The sequence below is a fragment of the Salvia hispanica genome, chromosome 5 (genome assembly GCF_023119035.1).
Source record: "Salvia hispanica cultivar TCC Black 2014 chromosome 5, UniMelb_Shisp_WGS_1.0, whole genome shotgun sequence".
Lineage (NCBI taxonomy): Eukaryota > Viridiplantae > Streptophyta > Magnoliopsida > Lamiales > Lamiaceae > Salvia > Salvia hispanica.
In genome coordinates, this window is record NC_062969.1 from 9,053,576 (window position 1) to 9,078,625 (window position 25,050).

At 37.2% G+C, this 25,050-nt stretch overlaps 5 protein-coding genes and 1 non-coding gene across 10 annotated transcripts; 4 read left to right on the forward strand and 2 right to left on the reverse strand.

Annotated features, from left to right (window-relative positions):
- The first annotated feature begins 829 nt into the window (after positions 1-829).
- LOC125190814 lies at positions 830-1,923 on the forward strand. The gene is made up of 3 exons (XM_048088215.1): positions 830-839; positions 993-1,218; positions 1,305-1,923. The coding sequence occupies exons 2-3, from the start codon at positions 1,116-1,118 to the stop codon at positions 1,739-1,741; spliced, it is 540 nt and encodes a 179-aa protein (XP_047944172.1). The 5' UTR covers positions 830-839; positions 993-1,115; the 3' UTR covers positions 1,742-1,923.
- Positions 1,924-2,709: 786 nt separating this feature from the next.
- Positions 2,710-9,742, forward strand: LOC125189136 (phenylalanine--tRNA ligase alpha subunit, cytoplasmic-like). Its single transcript, XM_048086370.1, has 19 exons — positions 2,710-3,043; positions 3,320-3,442; positions 3,529-3,564; positions 3,871-3,963; positions 4,185-4,241; positions 4,809-4,864; positions 5,001-5,093; positions 5,756-5,846; positions 6,399-6,436; positions 6,527-6,565; positions 7,084-7,160; positions 7,240-7,324; positions 7,404-7,500; positions 8,065-8,161; positions 8,621-8,692; positions 8,776-8,842; positions 8,924-9,049; positions 9,208-9,262; positions 9,491-9,742. The coding sequence occupies exons 1-19, from the start codon at positions 2,897-2,899 to the stop codon at positions 9,542-9,544; spliced, it is 1,503 nt and encodes a 500-aa protein (XP_047942327.1). The 5' UTR covers positions 2,710-2,896; the 3' UTR covers positions 9,545-9,742.
- Positions 9,743-11,683: 1,941 nt separating this feature from the next.
- On the forward strand, positions 11,684-13,027 carry LOC125188709 (50S ribosomal protein L27-like). Of its 4 annotated transcripts, none has more exons than XM_048085716.1 (4): positions 11,684-11,804; positions 12,189-12,275; positions 12,369-12,481; positions 12,564-13,027. In XM_048085716.1, exons 2-4 carry the CDS (start codon positions 12,194-12,196, stop codon positions 12,801-12,803), a joined length of 435 nt encoding a protein of 144 aa, XP_047941673.1. In that variant the 5' UTR covers positions 11,684-11,804; positions 12,189-12,193; the 3' UTR covers positions 12,804-13,027. The 4 variants fall into 4 exon arrangements, with proteins under 4 accessions (XP_047941673.1, XP_047941675.1, XP_047941672.1 ...); XM_048085718.1 differs by having other exon boundaries at positions 11,702-11,804; positions 12,105-12,275; XM_048085715.1 differs by lacking the exon at positions 11,684-11,804 and adding an exon at positions 11,807-11,858.
- Positions 13,028-13,089: 62 nt separating this feature from the next.
- LOC125188708 (transcription termination factor MTERF2, chloroplastic-like) lies at positions 13,090-16,647 on the reverse strand. Its single transcript, XM_048085714.1, has 6 exons — positions 15,953-16,647; positions 15,110-15,518; positions 14,220-14,435; positions 13,929-14,036; positions 13,576-13,850; positions 13,090-13,485 (listed from the first exon to the last, which is right to left on the reverse strand). The coding sequence occupies exons 1-6, from the start codon at positions 16,612-16,614 to the stop codon at positions 13,215-13,217; spliced, it is 1,941 nt and encodes a 646-aa protein (XP_047941671.1). The 5' UTR covers positions 16,615-16,647; the 3' UTR covers positions 13,090-13,214.
- A 346-nt stretch (positions 16,648-16,993) lies between these two features.
- Positions 16,994-17,065, forward strand: TRNAQ-CUG. The gene has a single exon. It is a non-coding gene; the product is annotated as a tRNA-Gln (tRNA).
- Positions 17,066-19,137: 2,072 nt separating this feature from the next.
- LOC125188699 (probable LRR receptor-like serine/threonine-protein kinase At2g16250) lies at positions 19,138-24,584 on the reverse strand. Of its 2 annotated transcripts, none has more exons than XM_048085704.1 (5): positions 24,350-24,584; positions 22,251-24,223; positions 21,086-21,214; positions 20,817-20,839; positions 19,138-20,012 (listed from the first exon to the last, which is right to left on the reverse strand). In XM_048085704.1, exons 2-5 carry the CDS (start codon positions 24,194-24,196, stop codon positions 19,402-19,404), a joined length of 2,709 nt encoding a protein of 902 aa, XP_047941661.1. In that variant the 5' UTR covers positions 24,197-24,223; positions 24,350-24,584; the 3' UTR covers positions 19,138-19,401. The 2 variants fall into 2 exon arrangements, with proteins under 2 accessions (XP_047941661.1, XP_047941660.1); XM_048085703.1 differs by having other exon boundaries at positions 22,251-24,275.
- Positions 24,585-25,050: the final 466 nt, after the last annotated feature.

Consider the following 25,050-nt stretch of genomic DNA (forward strand, 5'->3'; position numbering starts at 1 on the left):
AAATAAAGTAGAATAGATAAAAAAAGAGTAAAATAACTGATGAAATAAAGTAAATATGATTGAGGGCATGTTTGGTAGCTAAGTTTTGACAAGTTTAAGATAATTAACTTCACAAAACTTACGTTTGGTAGAAAATTTGGCCTGACGCGATGACCCGTGTTTATTTCATTGACCCGCACTGTTCATTTAGTTTTGTATAGATAAAAAACTAGGCAATCACCTCCCGTTTGTAAACTACATCTTTTTTGGGGTAACCTTGATTCGAGGCACGGTAACAGTTTCTGTTCCTTTGATTTTTGTGTTTGGGTATGAAAATTTAGCATTGATATGTTCTTTGATTTTTAAGTTTGGGTATGAAAATTTCTTAGATCTGTTTTTTGATTTTTTGTTTGGGTATGAAAGTTCTACACGATAGTTGGTGGTAGGTTCGGGTATGAAAGATCTGATCTTTGATTTTATGTTTGGGTATGAAAATTCTACATGATAGTTGGTGACAGATTCGGGTATGAAAGATTTGTTCTTTGATTTTACATTTGGGTATGAAAATTCTACACGATAGTTGGTGGTAGATTTGGGTATGAAAGATCTGTTCTTTGATTTTATAATTTGATTCTTCTACGACTTCATTGTTGGTGGTAGATTCGGGCTACGATAATCACCTCCGTTATTTTGTGCAGACATCTAACACAATCGATTGTGTACGTTTACATTGGTGATGGCCCGACCGTTTAAAGTTTCGACTGACATTTATCTTTTGTTAGAGGACATAATGAATGTTTTTCATATGCAATCAACAACAATTTTACACCTCTACTTAAAAAACCTGGAAATATTTTAAGGTAAATGAGATTGCAATTTGAATGATTTACCTTCTTGATTGTTGGATTTAAACTGATATTGATCTTATGATTTACCTTTTGACTTGTTTATTTTATCTTATGAATTACCTTCTGATTGTTGGATTTAAACTGATATTGATCTTATGTGCATAGGGATGTATCGGAGCTTTAGATGGTACTTACATCAATGTCCTTGTAAGCAATGCGGATAAGCCTCGCTATCGCAATAGAAAGGGTCAGATCTCAACTAACACCCTTGCTGCGTGTGACCGCAAAATGAGATTTTTATATTTTTTACCGGGCTGGGAAGGCTCCGCCGGTGATTCTCGTGTGCTTAGGGATGCAGTACATAGAGAAGGAGGTTTGAGAGTTCCCAAAGGTTGTGATTTGTAATTCATACATAGCAGCCCATATAGATTATGTTGTTGTTAACTGATGGATTTGTGGTTGAATACTTCTCTCTAGGGAATTACTTTTTATGCGACAATGGTTATGCAAACTCTGAAGGTTTTCTCACGCCGTACAAAGGTGTACGGTACCATTTGAAAGAATGGGGAGTAGGAACGCAACGGCCTCAGAATGCACAAGAGATGTTCAACTTGAGGCACACGAAAGCACGTAATATTATTGAGCGAGCATTCGTAGTTGTCAAAATGCGATGGGCTGTGCTTAGGAGTGCCAGCTTTTACCCAATAAAGATCCAGATAAGGATGATCATGGCTTGTTTCCTATTGCATAATTTCATTCGTGGGGAGATGTCGCACGATCCAATTGAAGAAGCACTTGATGTCGAGATATCCAGAAATGAGGAGGATAATGATAATGGTGACATGGAGTTTGTGGACCAAGTAGAGCCCACAATACCACTATTGAAGCACCAAAGTAAAAGAATGCTTGGGTGAATGTTATATACCACAGAAACCCTAGAGGGAGAATGGTCATTTCAAGTCCATTAGTCCTTTTTTAATATAGACTACCAAACAGCTGACAAAATGGGTTAAAAAAATGAAATGGGCTACCAAACACCTGATTAGTAACCCAACATGTACTGAAACCTAACTCTAACTAAAGTTTCAAGTTAACTCCACAGAATCCATGAAAGCTACCAAACATGCCCTGAATGTTTTGTTTTTTTTTCAAAAAAAGTAATGACTCAACTTAGTTGGAACTTCTCAAAATGAAATACGACTCAACTTAATTGGGACGGAAAGAGTAATTAACATAATAAGAAATAAATTAAGGATTTGAAATCGTAGAGGTAAAGGAAAGTGAGTTGAAAAAATTAGTAAAATATGAGTTCTACTTTTTATATAGTATTAATTTTATAATAAAATGATTCCCCCTTCTCCCTGAAAAGTATGTACTATTTCCTTTTTAGTCCGTACCTGAAAAGTATGAACTTTCTAATTTTGGAAACTCCATCTCTTTAATGAGGTGAGACTCATTTTCCACTAATAATTCTTTAAAATCTTTTTTCTTTTTATCTCTCTCTTACTTTCTCAGTTATGCATTAAAACTCGTGACGAACCAAATTTTCATACTTTTTGGGAACATAGGGAGTGGTAGAATGCGTTAATGGATGCTGTGTCTACTTACCATTTATAGTAAAAAGTGGAAATAAACAATTAATAAGGGACGAACGAAAATGATAAAAATAGATAATTGATAGAGGATGGATGGAGTATTATCAGATTTTATAACATTTTTCCGCATTTTATAATATAAAAAGAAGAATGGAAATAATAAAAGAAGGGAGAAAAAGAATGCTGTGTTTTTTAATAGTACTACTCCTAAAGAATGAAAATATTGAAAGTAGAAAAGACGAGAATGTATAAATAACTAGAGAATGAAAATATTGAAAAAGGCGAAAGAAGGAGAAGGCTGCGTTTTGTTAATAAAAATTTGCGTATTAAGCACAGCACGAGGTGCTGTGTTTTTTTGCACCGTAGGGGATCCACCCCCCCTGTAGCCGCCCTTTCCTTCTTCACCTTTGTTTCGCGGCGGCGCAACTCCTCTGTTACTCTGCCATTGCGCCACCTCCGATTCGCCGGTAATCAATGGCGCAAGAAGCCGTTCTAGGCCATCTAGAGCACAACCAGGAGATAGCAGATTCCGGAGTATTCTCCCAGGAGAAAGGGATCTCACATGATGAGATCGTCAACGCCATCAAAAGTCTCAACGGCTTCGGTCTCGTTATTGCTTCGGTCAGATTCCTCCTCTCCTTGCAGCTGCTGCATTCTTCTTCGTTTAATCGCAATTTTTTTTTTTTTAATTTTAATTCGCGTAGAGATTTGTAGAAGTTGACAATTCAGTGTGTACTGTATTAGGTGAGTTGAGTTAAGTTGATTTATTAGCAATTCAGCTGTTTTATCAGTTGATATGAAGTTTGAATTATGGTGTGGAAATTAGAATGAGATTGTGCACATCGAAGATAATGCGATTGTGCTGATGGAGAGATTGTGTTTTATGGAACTGTGCAGGATATAAAGAGGGAAAAATGGCTGCTCTCGGAGGAGGCTCAGAGTTATGTTAAATATGCATCTGCTGAAGTGTTACTTTTTGAAGCCGTGCCAGCAGAGGGTATTGCAAAAGCTAAGTTGCAGGTAATGGAATGATTTGACTTTTGGGATGCTTATTTTTTGCTGTTTTAGATAGTATGCACTTATTTTATTTGATGCTCTTTTTGCAGGAAATCGTGAACTCAAAATTGCCTGTGGATCTTGATGTACGCATCTATATTCGTTCATTTGTTTTCTCGATTAGTTTATAACTAGAGCTAACTTTGTTTCCTTTTTCCTTTTCATTGTGGTGATTGTTTTGTAAATATGTTTTTTGTAATATATGTATGCCTCTTCCTAGTCAATGGAGTATGAGTTTATCTCCAACTTCGTAATAGAATATGAATAGCGATTAGCTACCTAGTTTTTAACTCTTATTCATTTCGCTCGATGCTGAATCATGTCTGTACCTAGGTAATTGTTTTCTTCTCCGTTGTAAATGCTGATTGACCTTCCTTTTGTTTTGTACACAGGACAAAACTAAGTCACTGATTTATGACAAAGGGTGGGCTCAAGCCATGAAGAACAAATGGATAGGTCTGGCAGATTCTCAAGTATCACGGAAGGTAAATGAGCACATATTTTTCCACTTAACCCGAGCTACATATGAATTACACGGATTCATATGCCTCTAGTGTTACTATCTTATGACTGTGTTCCCAAAAAACTTCATTTCATAGATGTAAAAGGGTGCTTATACGATGAAATTTTTTGGCTTTCATGGTGTTCTAAACTTGAACATGCTGGATGCATGCAGACTATTTCTTACTTCAACGATTTGATATAGGTCGAACATGTTGAAGACAAAGTGAAAGACTTACTAATTCAGATTCAGAATGGGGAGGTGTGTAACATATTTAATGGGCTTTATGTTTTTACGTTTTACTTATTAGCCTATGTATCTTTTTGTGATAGTATCTTCTTCCAATAAACCTTGATTTAGGTGCAGTCTTGGTATTGTATCTACACCCATCCTTTTGGATGCAATTTAGATCAATATATAATATATTTGCTGTATGGTTTCTCAAAATAAATTGAAAGAGTTTAGGATTGTCAAGCAGATATCATGATCCGTCTTTTAAAGAATGGGAACTGTATTCTTCTACAGTTTGAAGCATGCACTTTTATAAACTTAATTTTTGAAACCCATATTATTGTATCATCCTTTGTATTAATCCTGGCATCTGCTCCTTTGTGTTCTCAACCAACAGAATAGAGGTAATATCTTGCCAAAGATACGAATGCTGAGAGTTTTTTCTGTGGAGAGATTAGTACATGAGAAATGTTCTTCATGGCAACATTTCTGTGCTCTTTGCATCTATTTTACATTATGAATTAAGACATCCCTTTACTAACATCTGTATGAATCTCCACCCGCTGATATAAAACTGATATGATTAATAAATTACAGGCTGTTGGTGCTAAGGATATTGATGCTCTCAAGCGAAGAAGGCTTATTAGTCTCCAGTAATAACCTAAAACTTTTTTGCTTCTCTGTCACTTTGTCCTTGTTTCGTATGTAATTAGTTTTTTAGTGTATCTTAATCTGTGTACCTCTACTTTGTGTGTTCTCTGTTTTCTTATTAATTTGTTTGAATATAAGGATTTGGAAAGGCTTTTCGGTAATGAAAGGTCCTAACTATACTACAACGAGGAAAAAGGCGGCTACCGATTTAGTTCGTGATCATCTACAGAGGTAATTAATCACTCTTTTTTCATTGTCTTTTAAGATTATTACAGCTGCAAAAAAATGCAATTGCTTATTTCAAGTTCTAGTTGCACTATAAATTTGTCTTCTCTGTGGACATGGTTTACCAGAGAAACACATGTTATGGAGGTGCACTCGACCTTACAAACCAGGGAATTTTTGTTTGGACCTTCTTCTGATACTGGTTTCTACAGTAGTCCAGTTTGTATTGGAAAAAGGAATAACCCTTCGTATTTATGTGCAAACAAACTATCATACATGATCGGCCTTTGTTGTGATTTTAAAATTTAGAATGTGCATGAGTAAGCAACAAGGTTAAACTTAAGGCCTGTTAGGTTTATTGCAGTTTTGATGGTTAAGTGCAAAGTTTAATGTATCTATGATCTCAAAATTCTGCTGGATTGACATCAGAGTGGATATATAATATGCTTGGTCATGATTTTGCTTAACTCACCTGTTTTCATCTTGCTTGTGTCTGATATGTAAATGATTTTTTTATTTGTAGCATATTTCTGCTTTACTTTTATTTTTTAATTATTTCATTCGGAAATATATCATTCTCAGTGGTTTCATTAGGCATATATGATAAATTTGTTTATCCAAATGGTATCATAATTTTTCGGCTTAAATTTTTCATTTTTTCTCTGAAGGGATGAATGGAAGGATATTGAGTTCAAAGAGTACAACTTCCTTGCAAAGGGTCAACCTACTGAAGGTGGCTGTCTCCATCCGTTATACAAGGCAGGATTATCAAACTTTCTTATACAATTGATGTAATTGACTGCTTGTAGTATCTATTCACTCCTGTTGCTGCTTAGTTACAGGTACTCCTATTAAAAAAAATTGGGACCAGAACATTGCACTGGACCTTTTTTAAGAAAAGTTCTCTTACTAACTTGTGGATTAGAATGTTTTAAATGTAAAATAATAAGGACAAACAGTAAAGGTTCTTCAATGAGAAATCATGCAACTAGTATGTCATTAAAATTCTATTCATATTCCTTTCGTGGAAAAACATTTTTTTCTCCCTCAATAGTTCCAATGAGAAACGTCATGCAACTAGCTTGGAGCCTACTACTCCTGTCTGATTTAACACATTTTCTTATTTAAGGAACTTTGGATTTTGACAATTTTAGTCTTCTCGTCTAAGAAAAATGTTAAACATATGCATTGGTTCCATTATAACCCCATCTCTGATTAGGTCAGTCATATATTATGTAATTTTGTGCAAATTCTGGTCAAAATTTTTGTTTCTGTATTTCTCTTGTAAACAAAATTTTGCTTCATCTGCAGGTTAAGCAACAAATTCAGATGATATTTCTCCAAATGGGGTAAGGAATAACAACAGTAAAGGAGGCTGATTTTAATATATAATCACTTAATGTGCCAATAATTGCTGATTCTTCATTTACGGCTTGCAGATTTGAAGAGATGCCAACAAACAATTATGTGGAGAGCAGGTATGAAACTTCGTACTTATAATAATATATCTGAAGTTGGAGTTGTCCTTGCTTCTAGCTTATCTGTTCTCTTAGTAGATATATAAGTACGTTGCGTATGGTACAAATAATAAAATTTCTGAAGGCATAATTATCCTTGCTTCTAGCCTATCTGTTCGTTTAGTAGTTATAAATAAGATACATATGACCACCAGAAGAGTTCCATCAGTTGTACCAGATAAGATGTTTTTTAAATGCTGGCTCTATGTAAATAGAGAGTTTATACAATCAATGATCTTATCATCATTTGATGGTGATATAAACTGATACAGTCAACGATTGCATCAAAAAAAGGAAATAGAATAATAGTGTATAGGAGAAGGATTTCACTTTTCATGAATTTGGAAATAAAGCCTTCTGATTCCTTTCTTCGTACTGATTGTTCTTGTCCTCTTTAATTGAGCAATAAGTTGTTAGCAAAGTCAATAACTAATGGAATAGCTGCTATCAACACTGAGAGTTGTTTGTTGGATTTGCAGCTTCTGGAACTTTGACGCACTTTTCCAGCCTCAACAACATCCGGCTCGTGATTCACATGATACATTCTTTCTGAAAGGTGATTGTAATCCCATTTTAGATCTTTATTCTTGGTGGGTTTTTGCATTCAGTTTTCGTATTGTCATTGATGTGTGCAGTGCCTTCAACCACAAATATTCTTCCTGAAGAATATGTAGAGCGAGTTAAAACAGTTCATGAATCTGGTGGCTATGGGTCCCGTGGGTAGGCAATTTGTCGAATAAAGAGGTAGTTAGTTCAACCCCAACCCTAAGGCAAGTAACCTACTTTCTTTTTGCTCTAGGTATGGGTATGATTGGAAGAGAGAGGAGGCAAACAAGAATCTTCTGCGGACTCACACAACTGCTGTTTCCACCAGGATGCTGTATGCACTTGCCCAGGTTAGCTTTTGTTAGCCTTGTATCCTAGTTGTCTTTTCCATTCTTTACATAATTGGATAAGGGTGGATTGTAAGAAATGCTTCTATTGTGTCTATTGTTTACTTCTCTTGATTTTACATGGAAACGTTGTCCAAGATGAGTGGCCATTTGTTTTTGTTTTTGAATTTGGGTGACTAATTGAGTGATATCCCCCCCACCTAAAGAGGTGAGATATGAATTGTCCACACCCTTCCCAGTAATACATTTAAAATATACATGAGATATAATTAAATCTGACATTCAGTCCACATACACAATATGCTACCAAATTACAAATCCTCAAGTAAATAAGTGAACTTCTCTTTTCTTTTTTTGCTATATACACGAGTCTTGGTTAAGTTTTTGGTTTATTGCAGTTCTTTTTGTCTTAATTTTGGATTTATATGGCATGGTAGGATACTTTTTCCTTATTAATACTTTGTTTGCATGAAATTAACTCGAGATCATATATTTTGCATGGTAGGCTACTTTTGCCTCAGTTACTTTGGTTGCATGAAGTTTAATTTGAAATTATATATTTTGCAGGGACCTTTTACTCCAAAAAGATATTATTCTATTGACCGTGTTTTCAGAAATGAAGCTGTAGATCGAACTCATCTTGCTGAATTCCACCAGATAGAAGGTTACATTTCTGGATATGTTCAATTCCATGTTTAAACAGTCACACCCTATTCTATTAATCAAGCTTTGCATTATGGTGCTAATATCGTATTGACACACAACGCAACCTCCATATGCTGTGTTTTGGCTTGCAAATGTTTGATAGCTTAGTTGGCCATTCACCATCATGCGTATATGATTCTTGTAAACTCTGTACCATGTAAGGCATGTCAAAGTTGGAAGTTAGATACTTCTGTCTCTGCTGGCGTAATTACTGTGAGCCCTTGCATTTTTGTTTTACTAGGAAATTGAATCGCCATAGTTTGTATGGCAACAATTTAAATCTGGTTTGCACTGCCTTTTCTGTTGTGCCCTGAATTGCACCAGTGAAATAAGTGCTATACTAATTATTGCTTTTCATTGCCTACAATTTATATGTAAATGCTGCTCTGCTTCCACAAAACTAACATCCTGTTGTTAGGCTTAATTTGCGACCGTGGGCTTTCTCTTGGACACTTGAGGGGAGTTCTTGAAGACTTCTTCTCTCGGATTGGTAAATATACTAGCTTTTTGTTGATAGTAAATCACAAAATGTACATATTGTTAAAAGGAAGTATTCCATGTTATCAATTTCAGGGATGTCTAAGCTTAAGTTCAAACCTGCCTACAATCCTTATACTGAACCAAGCATGGAAATCTTCAGGTGATGATTAGAAAAGGCCCTCTATCACTGCTGTGGCTTTACCATTAAATAAATGCAAGCTAATAAAAGTTTTTCTGCCAGTTATCACGAAGGTCTGAAGAAATGGGTTGAAATTGGCAACTCTGGGATGTTTAGACCAGAAATGTTGCGGCCAATGGGACTTCCTGAAGATGTGCAGGTGATCGCATGGGGTCTTTCACTCGAGAGGTATGTGTGCTCATATCCACCTGTTTACTCTGGAACACTATTAACTAGACAAGACCTTTGTTCCTATCATCTTCTTGCGGCTTTGCCATGACTCAGATACCTACTTCTTATTGACTATTGCTTTGTTTTCTTAATTTTCATCTTTCCTTACTTGCCAGGCCAACGATGATCCTGTACGGAATTGACAACATCAGAGATCTCTTCGGCCACAAGGTAAAATGTTGTGCTTCATTGTAACGCTTACTATCAGGATAAATAAGGCGTTGGATTTGGACTGAAATTAATATATCAGTCCGTATTACTTCATTCATGAGATCCCTTAGTGATGATATCCTAAAGTTACAAGTACTCAACGTGATTAATTTTTAGAATCAATCAAATAAACAAAGCCTTTTAAGGTTGAAGCTCTTACATCCTTGTTTGCATGATTTGATTTTGCAGGTGGATCTCTCTCTCACTAAAAGAAACCCGATATGTCGCCTTGGACTTAATTGAAAGACACTCACTGCCAGATTAGAACACTTCTTTTTCATGAAATGCGGTGTTCAAAATATTGCTGTTGATTTTGTAATTTCTATGGATGATGTATCTTACCCAGATTAGATTTTTTTTTTATCATTAAAGGCGTTGCTTATGTGGAATTTATTTCTGTAACCAACAAATTCTTTTAAGTATATTTATTTTAATTAGTTATTTATGTGTGTTATTTAAAATTATTGGTTCATATTTTGCAAGTAATAGGTACACAGATCAATTTGAATATTAGGGTTAATGGCGCATCTTGATTTGTAGCTGTTTCAAACCAAGTGTAGCGAGTCTCGATTTGATTGAAGAGCTCTTCTAGCTATTAGTTTTGTAAAATTATACTATATGCTGCACCAAAACCAGTGGCAGATCCAGCATTTTGAAACGGAGGGTGCAGAATTTATTAGTAATATATAAAAGTTAAGTATAATATTTTAATAATAAAATAATATTTTCCCTTCCAACTAAAAATGAAATGTTTTCTAAAATGCAAACGTCTCTCTATATTTTCATCTCTCTTACTGTACTCTCTATTCATTAATTCAAAAAAATAAAATCACTATGTAAAATTCCTAAATTCAAATATTTCATATTTATTGGGTGTAGGGAGTATATTAATATTCAAGTATCATACCATGAAATTAATTTCTATGAGTACTCATATCTTAAAAATATTTTTAAAATTTTTTATTATAAATAATTGAAGAATAAACTTTTCTTGATGTCATAAAATTATACTATGAATATCAAAGGCCAAATTATATACTTATTTTTTTTCCAAAAGTATATAATAAAGATATTAATAAAAGATATGAACAAGTAATATGTTTAGTACAATTGGATTAAATGTATAATTTGAGGTATTACTATTCATTTTTAAATAAAATCTATAGTATAGTATAATTTTCAAAAATATAGTATATACAATTGTCCTAGTAAAGTATAATTAGAAAAAAAAAATTGGACATTCCATATTCTATTTTAACGTAATATTATGTAAGAAAAGTGCGTCTCCAATTTTATAATTGCTTATACTTTATAAAATACTAGTATCACCCTCGTGCGATGCAAGACCCATTTTTTTATTTATTTAAACTTATTTTATACTGTAAAATGATTTTACAAATTCATAAAAATATCATTGTATGAAATCTGAAATCGTAAATATATAGAATAAAAAATAATTATTAAAAAATATAAAATCAGACAGAGAAAAAAATAACACATATACCGAATGAGAAACAATATTATTATTTCAAGTTCTAAAATCACAAATTTATACAATAGCAATTCATTGTACCAATAACTTAAACATGAAATACAGTTGATAACAATGAAGCAAAAACTAACTATAAAGACAAATATCTTACAACAGAAACCCGATATTTTCACGAACAGTGAGAGAATCAAAAAGTGCTGCACTTTGAAAAACCTGTTACATTGGGCAGTAGATTCAAGAACTGTCTAGATTAGAATCACTGAAATAATTGAGGAGATGCAAACAATGTTATCTCACCAAGCCAATTCTTAGGCCAGATAGTTCCTCATCACTGATCAACCCGTGTCGTCTTTCTCGCGAATCAATACCTCACCCTAGTTGTTCATAATTAATGAGAGACCACAAGAAGACGAATCTCAGTCTAAATTAGCTTCTATCAATAATAATAATATCAGTATAAAGTACAACATAATACCAAATGAAAGGAACAAACTTGGAAGAATCAAGATTACCTTGTCTGGAGCAAGAAGCCCAGCCATAATCTTCAAGATGGTTGACTTGTACATCCACATACATATTTAAATTGATCTATTTATAATTTGACGACTATATAAATCCCAAAATTAGTAGGTTAGTGAGTAAGTGATAATGAATGTCATTAGTAGATTATTAATCATGAAAAAAGAAGAGTCATAGTATTTATATTTCATTTAGGTTACACAATATTTAAATTTAATATAGTAAGTATATTAGAATTTTTATTTATATTATCAATGGCTTTAATGTAAGTTATTCTCAAAACTTTGTTTTTATATATTTATAGATGTGGGCCCTTGTATTGATTTTTTAGCCCAACAAATGATCAATTTATTAAACCCAATATATCTTTCCCCAAATAAGTCCAATATGGTCATTTCCCAACGATCCCCAATCTCCATATCCGCCGGCGTCGTCTATTCAAATCGCCATCTCATCTTGGAAGGTTCTACACCGCCACTCATTTCATCACAGGTTTTCTTCCTCTTCAATTTTTTTTTTCGGAGGGGGCGGTTATGCCTTTTCCCGGTAACCCTTTAGGAAAATTCGCCACTGTTTGTTCTGTGCTTTCCTATAAGGTGTTTGATGAAATGTGTATTCCAAAAACAAATTGTAACCCTCTTTTTAACATTGGAGTTTATGAGAAGTATGGATTTGGAGACTGGCATCCTATTCCTCGCCTCCAATTTATGTCATCTTTCTGCATAAATGTGAATTCTAGCAACGTGATTTTTAGGTCACCTCAGCTTTATACGCTTTGTATTTCGATTTCAGCTATCTGATTTTGTTACTGCTAATTGGGGAGACATTTTCAAATTCAGAATTATTGACATTGATCACCATCTTATCCTGAATCAGACACCATGAATTCTGTTGCATCACTATACAGAAGATTAAGCATCAGGGATCTGATCTCCAGCACTCCTGTTTACAACTCCGCCACTGGTATTAACTTTATCCCTTTTTATGCAAAAATAGTACAATATGATTTTGGAATTTTGTCTTGGAACATAAATTTACACATTTTGGTGTCTGGAGAGGGATTGAGTCTGGTGCTGAGGCGATGGGCTAGCAAGAAAACGGCAGGATCCACTAAAAATGGCCGTGACTCGTTGCCCAAGAATCTCGGGGTCAAAAAGTTTGGTGGAGAGGTGAGAGCATTATAAGGGTGGAGACTTGATCTCAACTCTTGCACTTGAAACTTGATGAATTTCCCTTTCTGTTGATATGCAGAGAGTGATACCCGGGAACATCATTGTTCGTCAAAGGGGTACACGTTTCCATCCAGGAAACTACGTTGGCATGGGTAGAGATCACACCCTCTACGCCTTGAAGGAAGGTTGCGTGAAGTTTGAGCGCAACAAGCTTACTGGGCGCAAGTGGATTCATGTTGAGCCGAAGGAAGGCCATGAGCTGCATCCAGTTTATGCAAAGATGAGCGACATTGATGCTGCGACGAACACGGCAGCTTAGCTCAGGTTGTGTTCACCATGGTAATGCAGGCAAGCTTCGTCTTCTTTGGCGGAAATAGGCTGCTAACATTTTGAAAGCTTAAGCAAGTTTCGATTTTTGATTGTTTAGATGTAAAATGTTGTCAATGACAGCAGAACTTGACTGATATGCTTAATAGGGTGTGATATTGTCTCAGTTGAAATAACACACTTTGCAATAGTGAGATTTATTGTGTTGGTAGTGCATTTTTTTCATTTTATTAGGTTTCCATAATTATTTCATGGTGCTGCTGCTATATAAAGGGAAATATTTGGTAAACATATTTCCATTTATAATCTTATGTACAAGGAAGATCTGGTTGTGTATGTACATGATGCTGCTATTGAACTAATAACCACAATGTACAAATACAAATGAAGAATTCTCTTTTTGCTAATGCTCTGAATGATTTTCCAAGTCATCTGATACTTGAGAAACAGACATCATATCTGGTTGATCATCTTTTTCAGAATCTGATGCTAGTTCTTCACCTATAACAATACCAGATTCAAATCGCTTTCGTCTCTCTACTGCCTCCCTCACTCTCGTGTGAAATTCTTCATCCGAGCCCCCCAACATGTACCGAAGCTTGAAATTAACCCGATTCTCCACCATGATCCTGTGCCTAGGGATTATTCGCTCTTCAAGTGAATAGCTGAAAAACCTGGTGTGCCCTCAATAATCAGCAACTAACCACTGAAACTTATCCTCAGTGCTAATGTGTGTGTGTGTGTGTGATGATGCATAAGCATACCTTGGAAACTCAATGAGATCCTTCAAAGGTCGTATCATAGTCCTTCTCAAGTACTGGTACTTGGGGCGAAGGACGTCAATGTTGTAGCGAAGAAGCATGGGGAAATCCGTGATCATCTCCCCCAAAACAGGTAGCCTTATGCCAAGAGACAAGAAGTACTTGACATTGTGATCTAGCTTATGCACAATACTGCACCCTATGAGCTCCGGCCCTAGGGCTACTACTTTCCCAATGTTACGTTGAGAAACCCCTGCCCTTGTCAAGAGGAAGATCACCTGCCACAAGGATCCAGCGCCATCTGCCCATGTTTATTCATGTAAAATAAGTATACGAATGTAGGCTTGTGTACATACCACTGGTCGTATCTTCTTGTAGAGACTATATGTCATGAGAGAGGGAAATCTGGTAAGCATACTCCCAATCGCATCTTGCTGAACGCCTATATCCAGTAAGAATTGAACCTAAAAAACGAAACCTAATTGAAATTAGTCGCAGTACCATAGAATCTTCTTCAGCAACAATGTCTAAAGGCGACAGCAACCATACTAAACGAGTTCAATACGCTCGTGACAACTCTTGACAGGTCCGGCATTTGAAGATCGTACATTGCTAACGTAGTGAAGGTTATGCAACAAGAGGCATACCTTTGGTGCAATGGTGCTCTCCAAATCAATGCAAAATATGATTGGCTTGAACGTGAGGATTCTTCTCATGCCATCTTTTGAAATTCCGAGGTAATAAAAATACTTAACGAGAGGCTTCCATCTATCCTCGATGCTACAAGCCATCAGCTGTGGTTTGTGAGCTAATAATCTTCCCAAATCTTCATCACTGAGGCCAAACTCCTTCAGATATGCTGCCTGTAAATTGAATGTACAAACTCAGTTTGTAAGTTGCTAATATACAAAGAGATTCTTGAACATGAAAAGCTCAGTGTTAATCCGATTCACTCACCACCAAAACAAGAGTCTATACAACACATTACTGATTAAATTTCTCATACAAGGGCATTAACTGTTCATGACTGATAACATACGTTGTCGATTATTTTTATCCTCATCACAAGGATTCCTCTACTCCTAGCCCTTTCAAGAGGATATGAATCAAGTACGTTATCTCAAATTTTTGAAATAATGAAGAACCTTAGGATATCCCAAGTTTCTAATCCATCTTAGTAATCAACGGGTCAATCTATACTACTTTTATCTATCCAGACTAATCCTCGTAAATGTATAAACAAGTACTGCAAGTTTAGTACTAGCATATTGCAAAAAAAACTGACTAGTTAGTACCTTCAGCTTCATCTCCTACACAGAGACCGCTCAACCTTGATCACTCAAAGAGTATACCAAAAATCATTTTCATCCCTTTTTGACCCAAATTTGATGTTCTTTACACTTCCAACACCAAATCAATCGAAACAAGGCATCGCCGAATAAATTTCTCATAATGCATAAACAACTAGTGCAAGGTTAATAGCAAACAATATATAATTGCCTCGTAATGCAAAAGAAATCAGGTAGTTAGTAAGTACCTTCTGATTCATCTCCTCCATAGAGAAGTATCCGATCACCTTTGGGCAGTCATAAAGCATGGTACCGAAATCATTCTTATTCATCCCCATATTCAGATAGAACTCAGCGCGTGACCTAAGCTCGTCCATGCTAAAAGCCAGTATCTCAGGACACCTGCTAACCACATACCCCATCCAGTCCTTCCTCACTCCGTTATCCTCCAAATAATTCACAAGTTCGTCAAACTCCTCCATGCTGCGTTCCAACACGTTCCCACCAGCCCGTGTCAATGTGACTCCTATATACCTCCCATTCACATGGATCGTCTTCAGCCATTCTGCCAGACGCCTTATGTGATCAAGATCCCCTTTTGATGCAACTATAAGCTTCCCTATTTGAGGGTATGATAGAGAATTATGCTTCAACCACCTACACGAAATTTGGAGTTTGAAACTAAGTCATTCTCTTGAATGAGGCATCCATTATACAACACCAATTCTATCGAGATGGTAAACAAGTTAAAACGTGCACCAAATCATTTAGCTTACTACTCTGACACACTAACTACACTAAATCAAGATGGTAAACAAGTTAAAACATGCACCTAAATACATGAATTTTCACCATTTATTTTGCACATGAACTAAAAATTATTCTTTCAAGATACACGAACTTTCAGTTGTTCACGGTTGTCACTTGCCTCCAAATTAAAACCGAGGTGGATGCCCAAACGACGTAGTTGAATGAGTATGCATTAAATTATTTAGCTAATTTTTCATAACACATTAAGTAGACCAAATAAAAAAAGCTAACTTTTTTAGTTCAAGCATGAATAATATAAGTTGTTTCAAGAGTGTTTCTACCGTATAAGTGGCACAACTCCACATTCTCGAATGAAACACTCTACACGAAAATTATACGAAGCCTGCGAAAATTGAGGCAGCTCCTTCATCGAAACCGCCTTAATCATCACATAGTCGATGAATTCAGGTATGGTGGAAACCAAATTGTGGCAATAAGTGATCCCAAATTTGCCCTTTTTCATCGCCTCTTTGAAAGCCTGGGCAGTCACTTTCCTCCTAATCTGGAGCGCTCTCACGAGCATTTCATCATCCACCTCATTGGCATTACTACCGGAGCCGTTTCTCAAAACGCTATTCACGAGCTGGGAAGAAGGGTTGGAGTAGATTGAACCGGGAAATTGAGGGGTCCTCTTGGTTTGCAGCGAAATCTCGAGCAATTTCTCCTTGTCTTGCTGGAGAAGCGGGAGGTGGGGTTCTTGATTTTGTTCGTAGGGGATGTGGGGGGAGAGGTGGCGGAGGAGGAGGGCGGCGGAGCGGGCGTTGTGGGTGCGGAGAGAGTGAGTTTCGGTGGTGGATGGGGGGTCGTTTTCTGGGGATTCGAGGCGGGAGGAGGAGGAGATGGGGAGGATGAGGTGGCGCTTGGAGGTGGAGGGTGGAGGGAGGGAGTTGCGGGGGTTTTGGAGGTGGAGGAGGGCGGAGAGGTGGTGGTGCGACGCCAGCATTTTGGCAGTGGATAGAGCGGGATTCAAACTGTTATTTCGATTGTACCTTTGTTGGGATTAAAAATATAAAATCATATTTTAACTAGTACTACTACGGTACTACCTAGTGAGGAACAAATTATATTAGTGTGAGGATGTGTTTTCTAGTAATACTCCTACTATATTTTTTATTATTATTATCTTCTGCAAAATGTCAATTTATTTTAAAAAATAAATATCGGCTTCAAAAATGACGATACCCAGATTTCAGAAAATTATTGCAATGAAATACGAAATAAGCAACAAATTAGTGTAACTGAGGAATATGTTGTTGATCAAATTAAATAGTACTAGTAACAACTAATATACTTTAAACCTAAATATGTGGCTACAACAAATTGGTCCTATGGTCTAGTGGTTAGGACATTGGACTCTGAATCCAGTAACCCGAGTTCAAATCTCGGTAGGACCTTGTGTTTTTGGTTAATTAACAAATGTAACAAATGAAACTTATTTTGAAGAAAATAAATTACGTATTACATTTCCACACTTCTATTTTTTATTCATATTTTTGTATCATCTTTTATTTTTGTTCTTATCTTATACTCCCTATAATTATCAAATGAAACTTATTCTGAACTAACTTACTTCCTCTACTTTCGAGCAATACTTACATTCCCACTTCCCCCTTCAGTCTTCTCTTGCATGGATCTGCAGAATTCCACTCCTACGAAAAATAGAGAAATTAGGTGTGAAATATGGAATGGAAGAAGTTATAGAGAGAGAGAATGTTTGGAGGCTTTGAGATGGATATAGTACTATGAATTATGTAAGGGTTTTTGACCTTAAAAACCATAAACTTTTCCCGAATTCCGGTTTTTCCCACCAACTTTAAAATTTGTTTTTAAAACCACAAACTTTCGATCCGTTTGCTATTTACCAACTCGACCCGAATACCAAATCTCAGGCGCAAAATTGTCCAATGTGGACAATCGGAAATATGACTGTGTAATGGTGTTATTTTCTGAATTAAAACTTAAAATTAAATAAATAATCTTCAAAAGAATTTATGGAGATGCAATTTGCAATTTTCGAGATCCCCAATCTGCAAATTTTGAAAAATAATCTTCAACCAATTTTTGCAAATTCTCGAGCTCCTCAATTTGCAAATTTCGATCAAACGCATTCACGCTTCTACCGGCCAAAACTCTTTCCCATCTCTGCCGCAATTCTCTCTCTCAGCCGAGCAGGGCTGCCGCCTCCGCCGAATTCAAGGCAGCTTGAACAGATGCAACCGCCTCCGTTTTCAACCTTACCGGAGATGCTCACGACTAGCCTCCGTTCTAGCTCCTGTTCAAATGGTTGCTAGTGCTCACGACTAACCCGCCGGAGATGCTCCCGCCTCCGTTATGCTCTATCTCTTTGTTCTCTTTCGGTCTGGTTGCTAGTTTTGTAGATGGCGCCGCTGACTATGCGGCTGAGGCGTTCGAGTCAAAGTAGTTGAGGGGGGGATGATTGAGTTTGAGGAAGGAGGGTGTCAAATGGGAATAATGGAAAAAAAAGTGTGGGAAATGAGAATATGACAAAATAGTTGGCATTGCCAAATAGGACTCCCTTTATGATTTTACTGCCAAATGGGATTAAAAAATGACAAATAGATCAGCGGGGTTCACCTTTGACCCGCCGTGGGAAGAAGCACACGAATTGAAAGTTCGTGGTTTTAAAAACAAATATTAAAGTTGGTGGTAAAATCGGAATTCGGGAAAAGTTTATGATTTTTAAAGTAAAACCAATTATGTTATGGGGTATATATAGGCTTGAAAAAATTTTAGATGCTGTAGGAAATTAGGAATTGAATCCTACAAGAAATAAAAGAGTTTGGAGACAATAATTTCTTTCATTTCCTTGAATTTCCGTCTAATTTTTGTCAACTTTTGATTGCTTTGCGCAATGTTCGTAGAAAGGTCATAACTTTCTGTATAGAACTCTCATTGAGGCATTCAAGATATTCACGCAAAACTCTTTCAAATACGAAGAGAATGGCATGCATTAATGACTAATTAAACTTTAATATTACTAGAAATATTGGCTCTAACTAAGACGGCGGCACCGAACATTAGTTTTTACTATTTTGTAGTAGTACCTATTTTTAAAGTCTTTTTCTATACTTTCTCAACAAACACGTCAAAATACTAAAATATAAAAATATACTGTATATAATAACGGATATAATATGCATGATTGAAATTCAAAACAGGCCGAATCTAGATCTTAATAAAACATGCAAAAATCCGTGTTTATCAATATTTGCACATACAATGCACAAATACACACAAAACACACTCTCATACTGCAATCAATGCACATACACACAAATGCACAAACACACACACATACTGCACACACCTTGCACCATTTCATCCCCTCATTCCATTCTGTCGTATCACGGATACAACACTATGCTTTAAATCTGAATCTCAGTCTCACACAAGAAAACAGCCATCATCCCCTAACACATTCACATAAGAAATAACACAATCACAATAAATCTCGACTCCAAACTCGGATTTATAGAGTGCAAAAAATTGTAGTTCTCCTTCAACTTCTAGAAAGAGAGATGTAACTTAAATAAACTAACACAAAAAATATGTGGTTTTTTCTCTACCAAGAAACAAGCCAAACTAAGCAACAAAAAAATGGTGGGTTTACCAATGCCACCCCAACCCAGAGGAGAATGAGAATGTACTGGGGCAACACCATCACCACGTTATTTCCAAAGAATAAACAACATTGTTGCCTCCTCCGGCCCTACTCCCTCATCCCCTCCTCTTCGTCTAGAGGCTCCGGGAATATCTCCCTCGAGTGCCTCCTAGCCGACGAAGAGTGCCCGTTGCCGTTGGCATCTCCGTGCGGGCCGCTCCCTTGCGACCCCGTCGTCCCCGACTGCTTGAAGCTGCTCGGGCCCTCCATCTTCTGACTGGCTGGTACGTTCGCCACGTCAATTGAGCTCTGCCGCCAGCTTCCGAACACGGCGGCGTTCCATGACCCTCTCGACGAGGTCGTCCTCAGCCTCTCAGAGCCGCTGTTGTCTTCCCTCACTACCTTGAGAGGGTTTTCCAGGGCTTTTAAGATGTACCGCATCAGCGGCCGTCTTGTGGGCTTCGGGTTTAGGCACGATCTTGCGACAATCGCCATCGCCCAGACCTCCTCAAGTAGATCCTCGTCTATGATTAGCGACGGGTCCAGGATGTTCGTGACGAGCTCCTTGTCGTATATACTGATGTAAGGCAGCGTCATTTCCAACCAGTCCTTCATGGCTGCGTCGGAGGATGAGCTGATGCCAAGTTTACCAGTGACAAGCTCGAGCAGAACCTTCCCAAAGCAGTATACATCATACGCGCATATCGCGTTGGGCGTACCTGGCAATTTTTGCACAAGAGATTCAGATGATATAAAGTAGAAACATATTAAGGTGTTTATCAAATTGAGATTCAAATTTACTAGAAACATGTTTACATTTCCTCTACCGGTGATGAAACGTTCAACATCTCGTATACTATTTCCTTATTACATTCATTATATATAAATACACTGATTGACATAGTCCAAAAACTCAAGTAAGTGCACAAACCATGCACATAGGTCGGGTTAGCCTGTACCCTACCCAAATCCGAACCAAATTTGACGCACACAGACTCAATTTTATCCAAACTCAACTCCTGGCTTAAAATCATGATCCATTTCATAAAAGCAACACTTCTAATAAATAAGAGTTATACTTTAAACAAATAAAAGTTACCATATGTGATTGTTGTCATAAAAAAGTACTAACTGTCATAAAAGAAACAACTATCATTAATATAAATGATTATGTGGAAAGTAGTTATCAAAAAATAACTAACATCATTAGATAAAAGTTATCGTTTAAAGAGTGAACTACAAAATTATTTTCAGTGTCTAATGAAAAAATATCACTAGAGGTCTTTGTAGAAAGGTTTACCCTGACCGGAGGTTCTGAATCGTAACCAACTATGAATTTAGCCGTTGAACAAGAAGTAAACTAAAATCCCAGCAGCAAAAACCAAAACATCGGCAAGGACCACATTTAAAATGTTCTTAAAGTTTGCAAAACTCATGTAGCATAGGAGGGTAGCATACAAACACACAGATATACTAAGTAAGAAAAAGAACGAAGAAATAAATAAAACAGAAATTAGGTATACCTGAAGCACCTGAATCCGTCGTCCTGCATAAAAGGAATTAAAAGATCAGCACAATATAACAACATAAACAATATTTCAAATACACCATTATCAATCTTTTCTTTTTCGGATAATAATTCTAACTTTTGATTACAATATGAGCCAAACCTATTATAGACATTTAAGATGATAATAATAATGATAAATGATATGTGAAATGGTATAAAAAAGGGTGAGGATCATTAAATTTACTATACTAAAAAATGAATCAGCAAAGAGTAACTACTCACTGTGGCAAGCGCAGCAACCTCGTGATCCGATTCTGATGAATTTCACCTTCTTGAGCACAAACCTCGCTTAAACTTCCGAGTCGTACTTCGAATTTATCATCAAGAAGGATGCTACTGGCTTGGACATCCCTTAAAAAAGAATACAGCAGTTATAAATTAGATCATTTCGGAGAGAGATGTAGTGCACATTTTCATAGAATTGGCATTAGCAATATTCACACCCATCAACAAATTAAGCTTGCAAAATTTCTCAGAATCGGCAGTAGTGCTATTCACATTCATCAACAAATAAGTATAACAGTAACTAAAAAGATTATTTTGCTAAGAAAAGGTAGTCTTGGAAACTGTATATCCTCCCTTGCTCATTTTCCTTTTCTACTCGTTTAAGCTGAGAGTGTACATGGTTAAATTAATTTTTTCAAACCTTGCAGGCAAGCACATAGACACCATTAAACCATCAAGAAATCTAAGATGAATAAGGGACAAGTTCGATGGAGTTACATATACAACTCACCAAGATAAGCATACGTATTTAATTCAGAATCAGTAAAGCAGAATTAACACTTCTCTCTCTCTCTCTCACACACACACACACACATTTCACCAACTTTCCAATTGGTTATGGCATTCAGGTTAATTCATGTCCATTTGAGGATAAAAGCCAATAAATGGTTGACATAAATGAGTGTCATCTTAAACTAGATTCGAGCAATCAAATACGGAGACAGAATGAAATGCTAAATAAAACCTACATTTGCCATAAATGCCTAAAGCGAATCCATGCATTTTTCCAGGTCGGAAGCATGCAGTTATTTATGTGGATGCATATATTTCACAAGGTAAATTCTTAGTGACAAAAATATGGTATGAAACGTGTCAACCATGTTCCTATTCTAAAAAAAAGACGACTTATTTTCTGGTTAGCACATCTGTGCTGATTCACTTTATCGACACCGGGCACCAAGAGCGCATACAAGAAAAGATAATAAATGATCCTCTTTGATGTGTGTTTGGCAGATAGCTATATCACTCATTTAATTCGCATTAATCAGCAACCATTGCTCGCAAACATTGAAATTTTACTGTTAAAATGAACATATATCTAAGAATGATAATGCAGTTGGGATGTACGCAAAGTTGCAAACACGAATGAGTTGTAAAGTACCGGTGAACAAGTGGCGGAACACATTCATGATGTAGGTAACAGAGACCCTCTGCAGCTCCAATCGCGATTTTGAGTCTGGTTATCCAATCCAGCGACTGTAAGCCATCTTCCGTATCTGCTTTCTTGAATAAAGAGCTAGGCAGGTCCCCATTTGGCATGTGTTTGTAAACAAGAAACTTCTCGTTCTCATTCTCCAAGCAATGCCCTAAGAGGGGTACGATTCTAGGATGGGAAATTCGGCTGAAAAGGTCCAATTCCGACATGTAAGATTCCTTTTTGGCGGACGAATCCAAATCTACCCTTTTCACCACCACAGGAATCCCACCTTCAAGCAGCCCACGGTAAAGGTCTCCTGAATGACCATTCTTCATTAAATTAGCATCATTGAATTCACCCGTGGCTTGGAGAATCTGCTGGTAAGTAAATGCATCTCCAAGATTCGAAAAATTTAATGATGCGCCGGGTGGAGGAGGGCTTCCACCTGCTGGAACTGGCCCCACACTAATACCTCTCTGGTTAGGCGTCCCTGTCTTGCGCTTGCATATAAAGCACAGCACAATTATAAATATCACCAGCGCAATCAGTCCAACACCTCCAAACACAGAAGCCAAAATGAGAGCTTTGTGGTCCTTCTTGTCGGATTTTGGAGGAGGTGAAGGAGGGGCGCTCGGCTCCCCAAAATTGTCGAATACCAAATTTCTTTCAGCATAGAATGTGGCGCATTCCATTCTGCTCCTCTGATTACTCGAGTTTCGGAGGCAGTTCATGCCAAGCGCCGTGCTGCCATGTGCAGAAATAGGAACTGAACCCTCGAAAAAATTCCCTGACATGTCAATAAAACTAAATCTCCTAACTACAGGCGTAATATTTCCATAAAACGAATTCTGAGAGATGTTAGCTACAGCGCTACTAGCATTAACTCCCGCACTGACATTAAATGGCAGCATTCCCGTAAAGTTATTCGCAGACAAATCAAGGAATTCCAACGAGGGTAACGACCACAGCAGATCAGGAACGCCGCCATTGAATTGATTCCTTCCCAAAACGATAAACTTTAGTCGAGTCAAAGAAGGAAACAAATTATCAGGCAACGGCCCCGAAAGCAAGTTGTCACCAACTACCAACCGTGACAAGTTCCTCAAACCTCTCAAATCCAGGGGCAGGGAACCCGACAAAGAGTTGGATCCAAGATCAAGATCAACCAAACTAGAAAGATCACCGAGCTGTGGAGGTATCGAAGACGACAAGATATTCCCTGATAGATTCAGATACCTCATCCTTGAGAATCTCCCAATCCCAGGAGGAATCTCCCCAGACAAGCGATTCAACGACATATCCAGCACAGTGAGGTTCCGGAGATCAACAAGAGGTACTGGAATCAAGCCGGTAAGTGCATTCCTCGAAAGATCAAGCACAGACAGGCCATCCAACTGACCTAAACTCGAGGGAAGGGCACCAGTAAGATCATTGGTAGAGAGATACAGCTCAGCCAAGCTACTCAAATTCCCAAGGGTTGATGGAATTGAGCCATTGATGAAACAAGACCTAAGATCAAGCACTCGGAGGGATGCAACCCCCAGCCCCAGCCACTCGGGAATCGGGCCAGGGAGGGCGAAATTGGAGGCGTTGAACGACGCCAAGAAGGTCAAATTCCGAAGGGCATCAACTGAAAATCGAGGGTTTAGACTCCCCCTCTTAGTTCTCCTAAAGCCAGAGATGTTGATTCCTGAAACGCTGCCGTTTAAGCATTGGATTCCGACCCAACCAGTGCAAGGGTCGGATTTAATCGGCCACTCTCTCGACCTCAACCCTAATGAAGATCTCAACTGAAGCAAAGCGAATCTCTCCGCCCTAGAAATCTGGAATTGCTGCTCTAGTGTGCAGCCAAACAGCAGAAAAAAGAAAGCTGAAAAAATGTAAACTGCTCTGCTCAGGCGATCCACCATTTCTGCTCAAGGTTCATTGAGCTAGGGCTATGCCGATGCGGGTATACATAAGCAAGTGAGGAATCGTTCGCGTATGCATCTTGGCGCGCATTAAAGGAAAACAGCTATGATTAATAAATACTAAGCAAATAAGCTTTGTTGGCAAGCGCTTACCTTTACTGATGGACAAAAATAGAAGAAATTGTGATTTGATTCCCTCTTCAGAGCTCAACCAAAAGTATATTCACTTTCTCTCTCCTATTTCAGTTTTGCTTTCGTCGACGACGGAGGAGAGAGAAAGGGGGAATTTTTTATGAAGAGTCAAATTGTTTTTGGGTTTGTAGTTGGACAGAGGAGAAAATGCAGAACAGTATTTACTAATTCTCTCTCTAATTAACTCTGCTGCGCAGTAAAACTCTCCCTTTTTCCTTCTCTCTCCTCACCTTTGCAACCATCTCCGGCGGTGGCTGATACAGCTTCTATCGGGTCGGGTCGGGTCGGGTCATTTAAAATTAAATGCTTGAAACGGCGTCGGATTAGGGTGGTGCGGTGTGCTGATCTGCTATTTGGAATTTTCTAATTGTTGTCTTTTCCCATTTTTCAAATTAGGTTAATGAAATTGAATTCTTTCTATTGTTTGTGGAATTTATTTTATCAAATTTAAGTGGTCTTTTATTTTATTATTTAATTTCGAATGCTCTAGTACAAACAATTCATGAGCTAATATATTGAAGTGGAGTACAATACAGTACTAAATATGAAACTAAATAAAAGCAAAAAGTGAGAGTACGATTATTCTTTTTAAGATATGTCAATTGATAAGTCGATTTGTCTATTTAAGATAAATTGTTGGTACATAAGAGTAATTAACTAAA

Coding starts and splice junctions, on each gene's coding strand:
- LOC125190814 (XM_048088215.1), top strand. CDS start 1,116: ATGAGATTTTTATATTTTTTACCGGGCTGGGAAGGCTCCGCCGGTGAT. Junction 1,219..1,304: donor AGGTTTGAGAGTTCCCAAAG/GTTGTGATTTGT, acceptor ACTTCTCTCTAG/GGAATTACTTTTTATGCGAC.
- LOC125189136 (XM_048086370.1), top strand. CDS start 2,897: ATGGCGCAAGAAGCCGTTCTAGGCCATCTAGAGCACAACCAGGAGATA. Junction 3,443..3,528: donor TTGCAAAAGCTAAGTTGCAG/GTAATGGAATGA, acceptor CTCTTTTTGCAG/GAAATCGTGAACTCAAAATT. Junction 5,847..6,398: donor GTCTCCATCCGTTATACAAG/GCAGGATTATCA, acceptor CTTCATCTGCAG/GTTAAGCAACAAATTCAGAT.
- LOC125188709 (XM_048085715.1), top strand. Junction 12,276..12,368: donor TGTTTACAACTCCGCCACTG/GTATTAACTTTA, acceptor TGGTGTCTGGAG/AGGGATTGAGTCTGGTGCTG. Junction 12,482..12,563: donor TCAAAAAGTTTGGTGGAGAG/GTGAGAGCATTA, acceptor GTTGATATGCAG/AGAGTGATACCCGGGAACAT.
- LOC125188708 (XM_048085714.1), bottom strand. CDS start 16,614: ATGCTGGCGTCGCACCACCACCTCTCCGCCCTCCTCCACCTCCAAAAC. Junction 14,436..15,109: donor TGGAGGAGATGAATCAGAAG/GTACTTACTAAC, acceptor TTCAATTTACAG/GCAGCATATCTGAAGGAGTT. Junction 13,851..13,928: donor ACAAGAAGATACGACCAGTG/GTATGTACACAA, acceptor TCCTTGTGGCAG/GTGATCTTCCTCTTGACAAG.
- LOC125188699 (XM_048085704.1), bottom strand. CDS start 24,196: ATGGTGGATCGCCTGAGCAGAGCAGTTTACATTTTTTCAGCTTTCTTT. Junction 20,840..21,085: donor AGGTTGCTGCGCTTGCCACA/GTGAGTAGTTAC, acceptor CCTTTTATGCAG/GACGACGGATTCAGGTGCTT. Junction 20,013..20,816: donor GACGGATTCAGGTGCTTCAG/GTATACCTAATT, acceptor AAAAATTGCCAG/GTACGCCCAACGCGATATGC.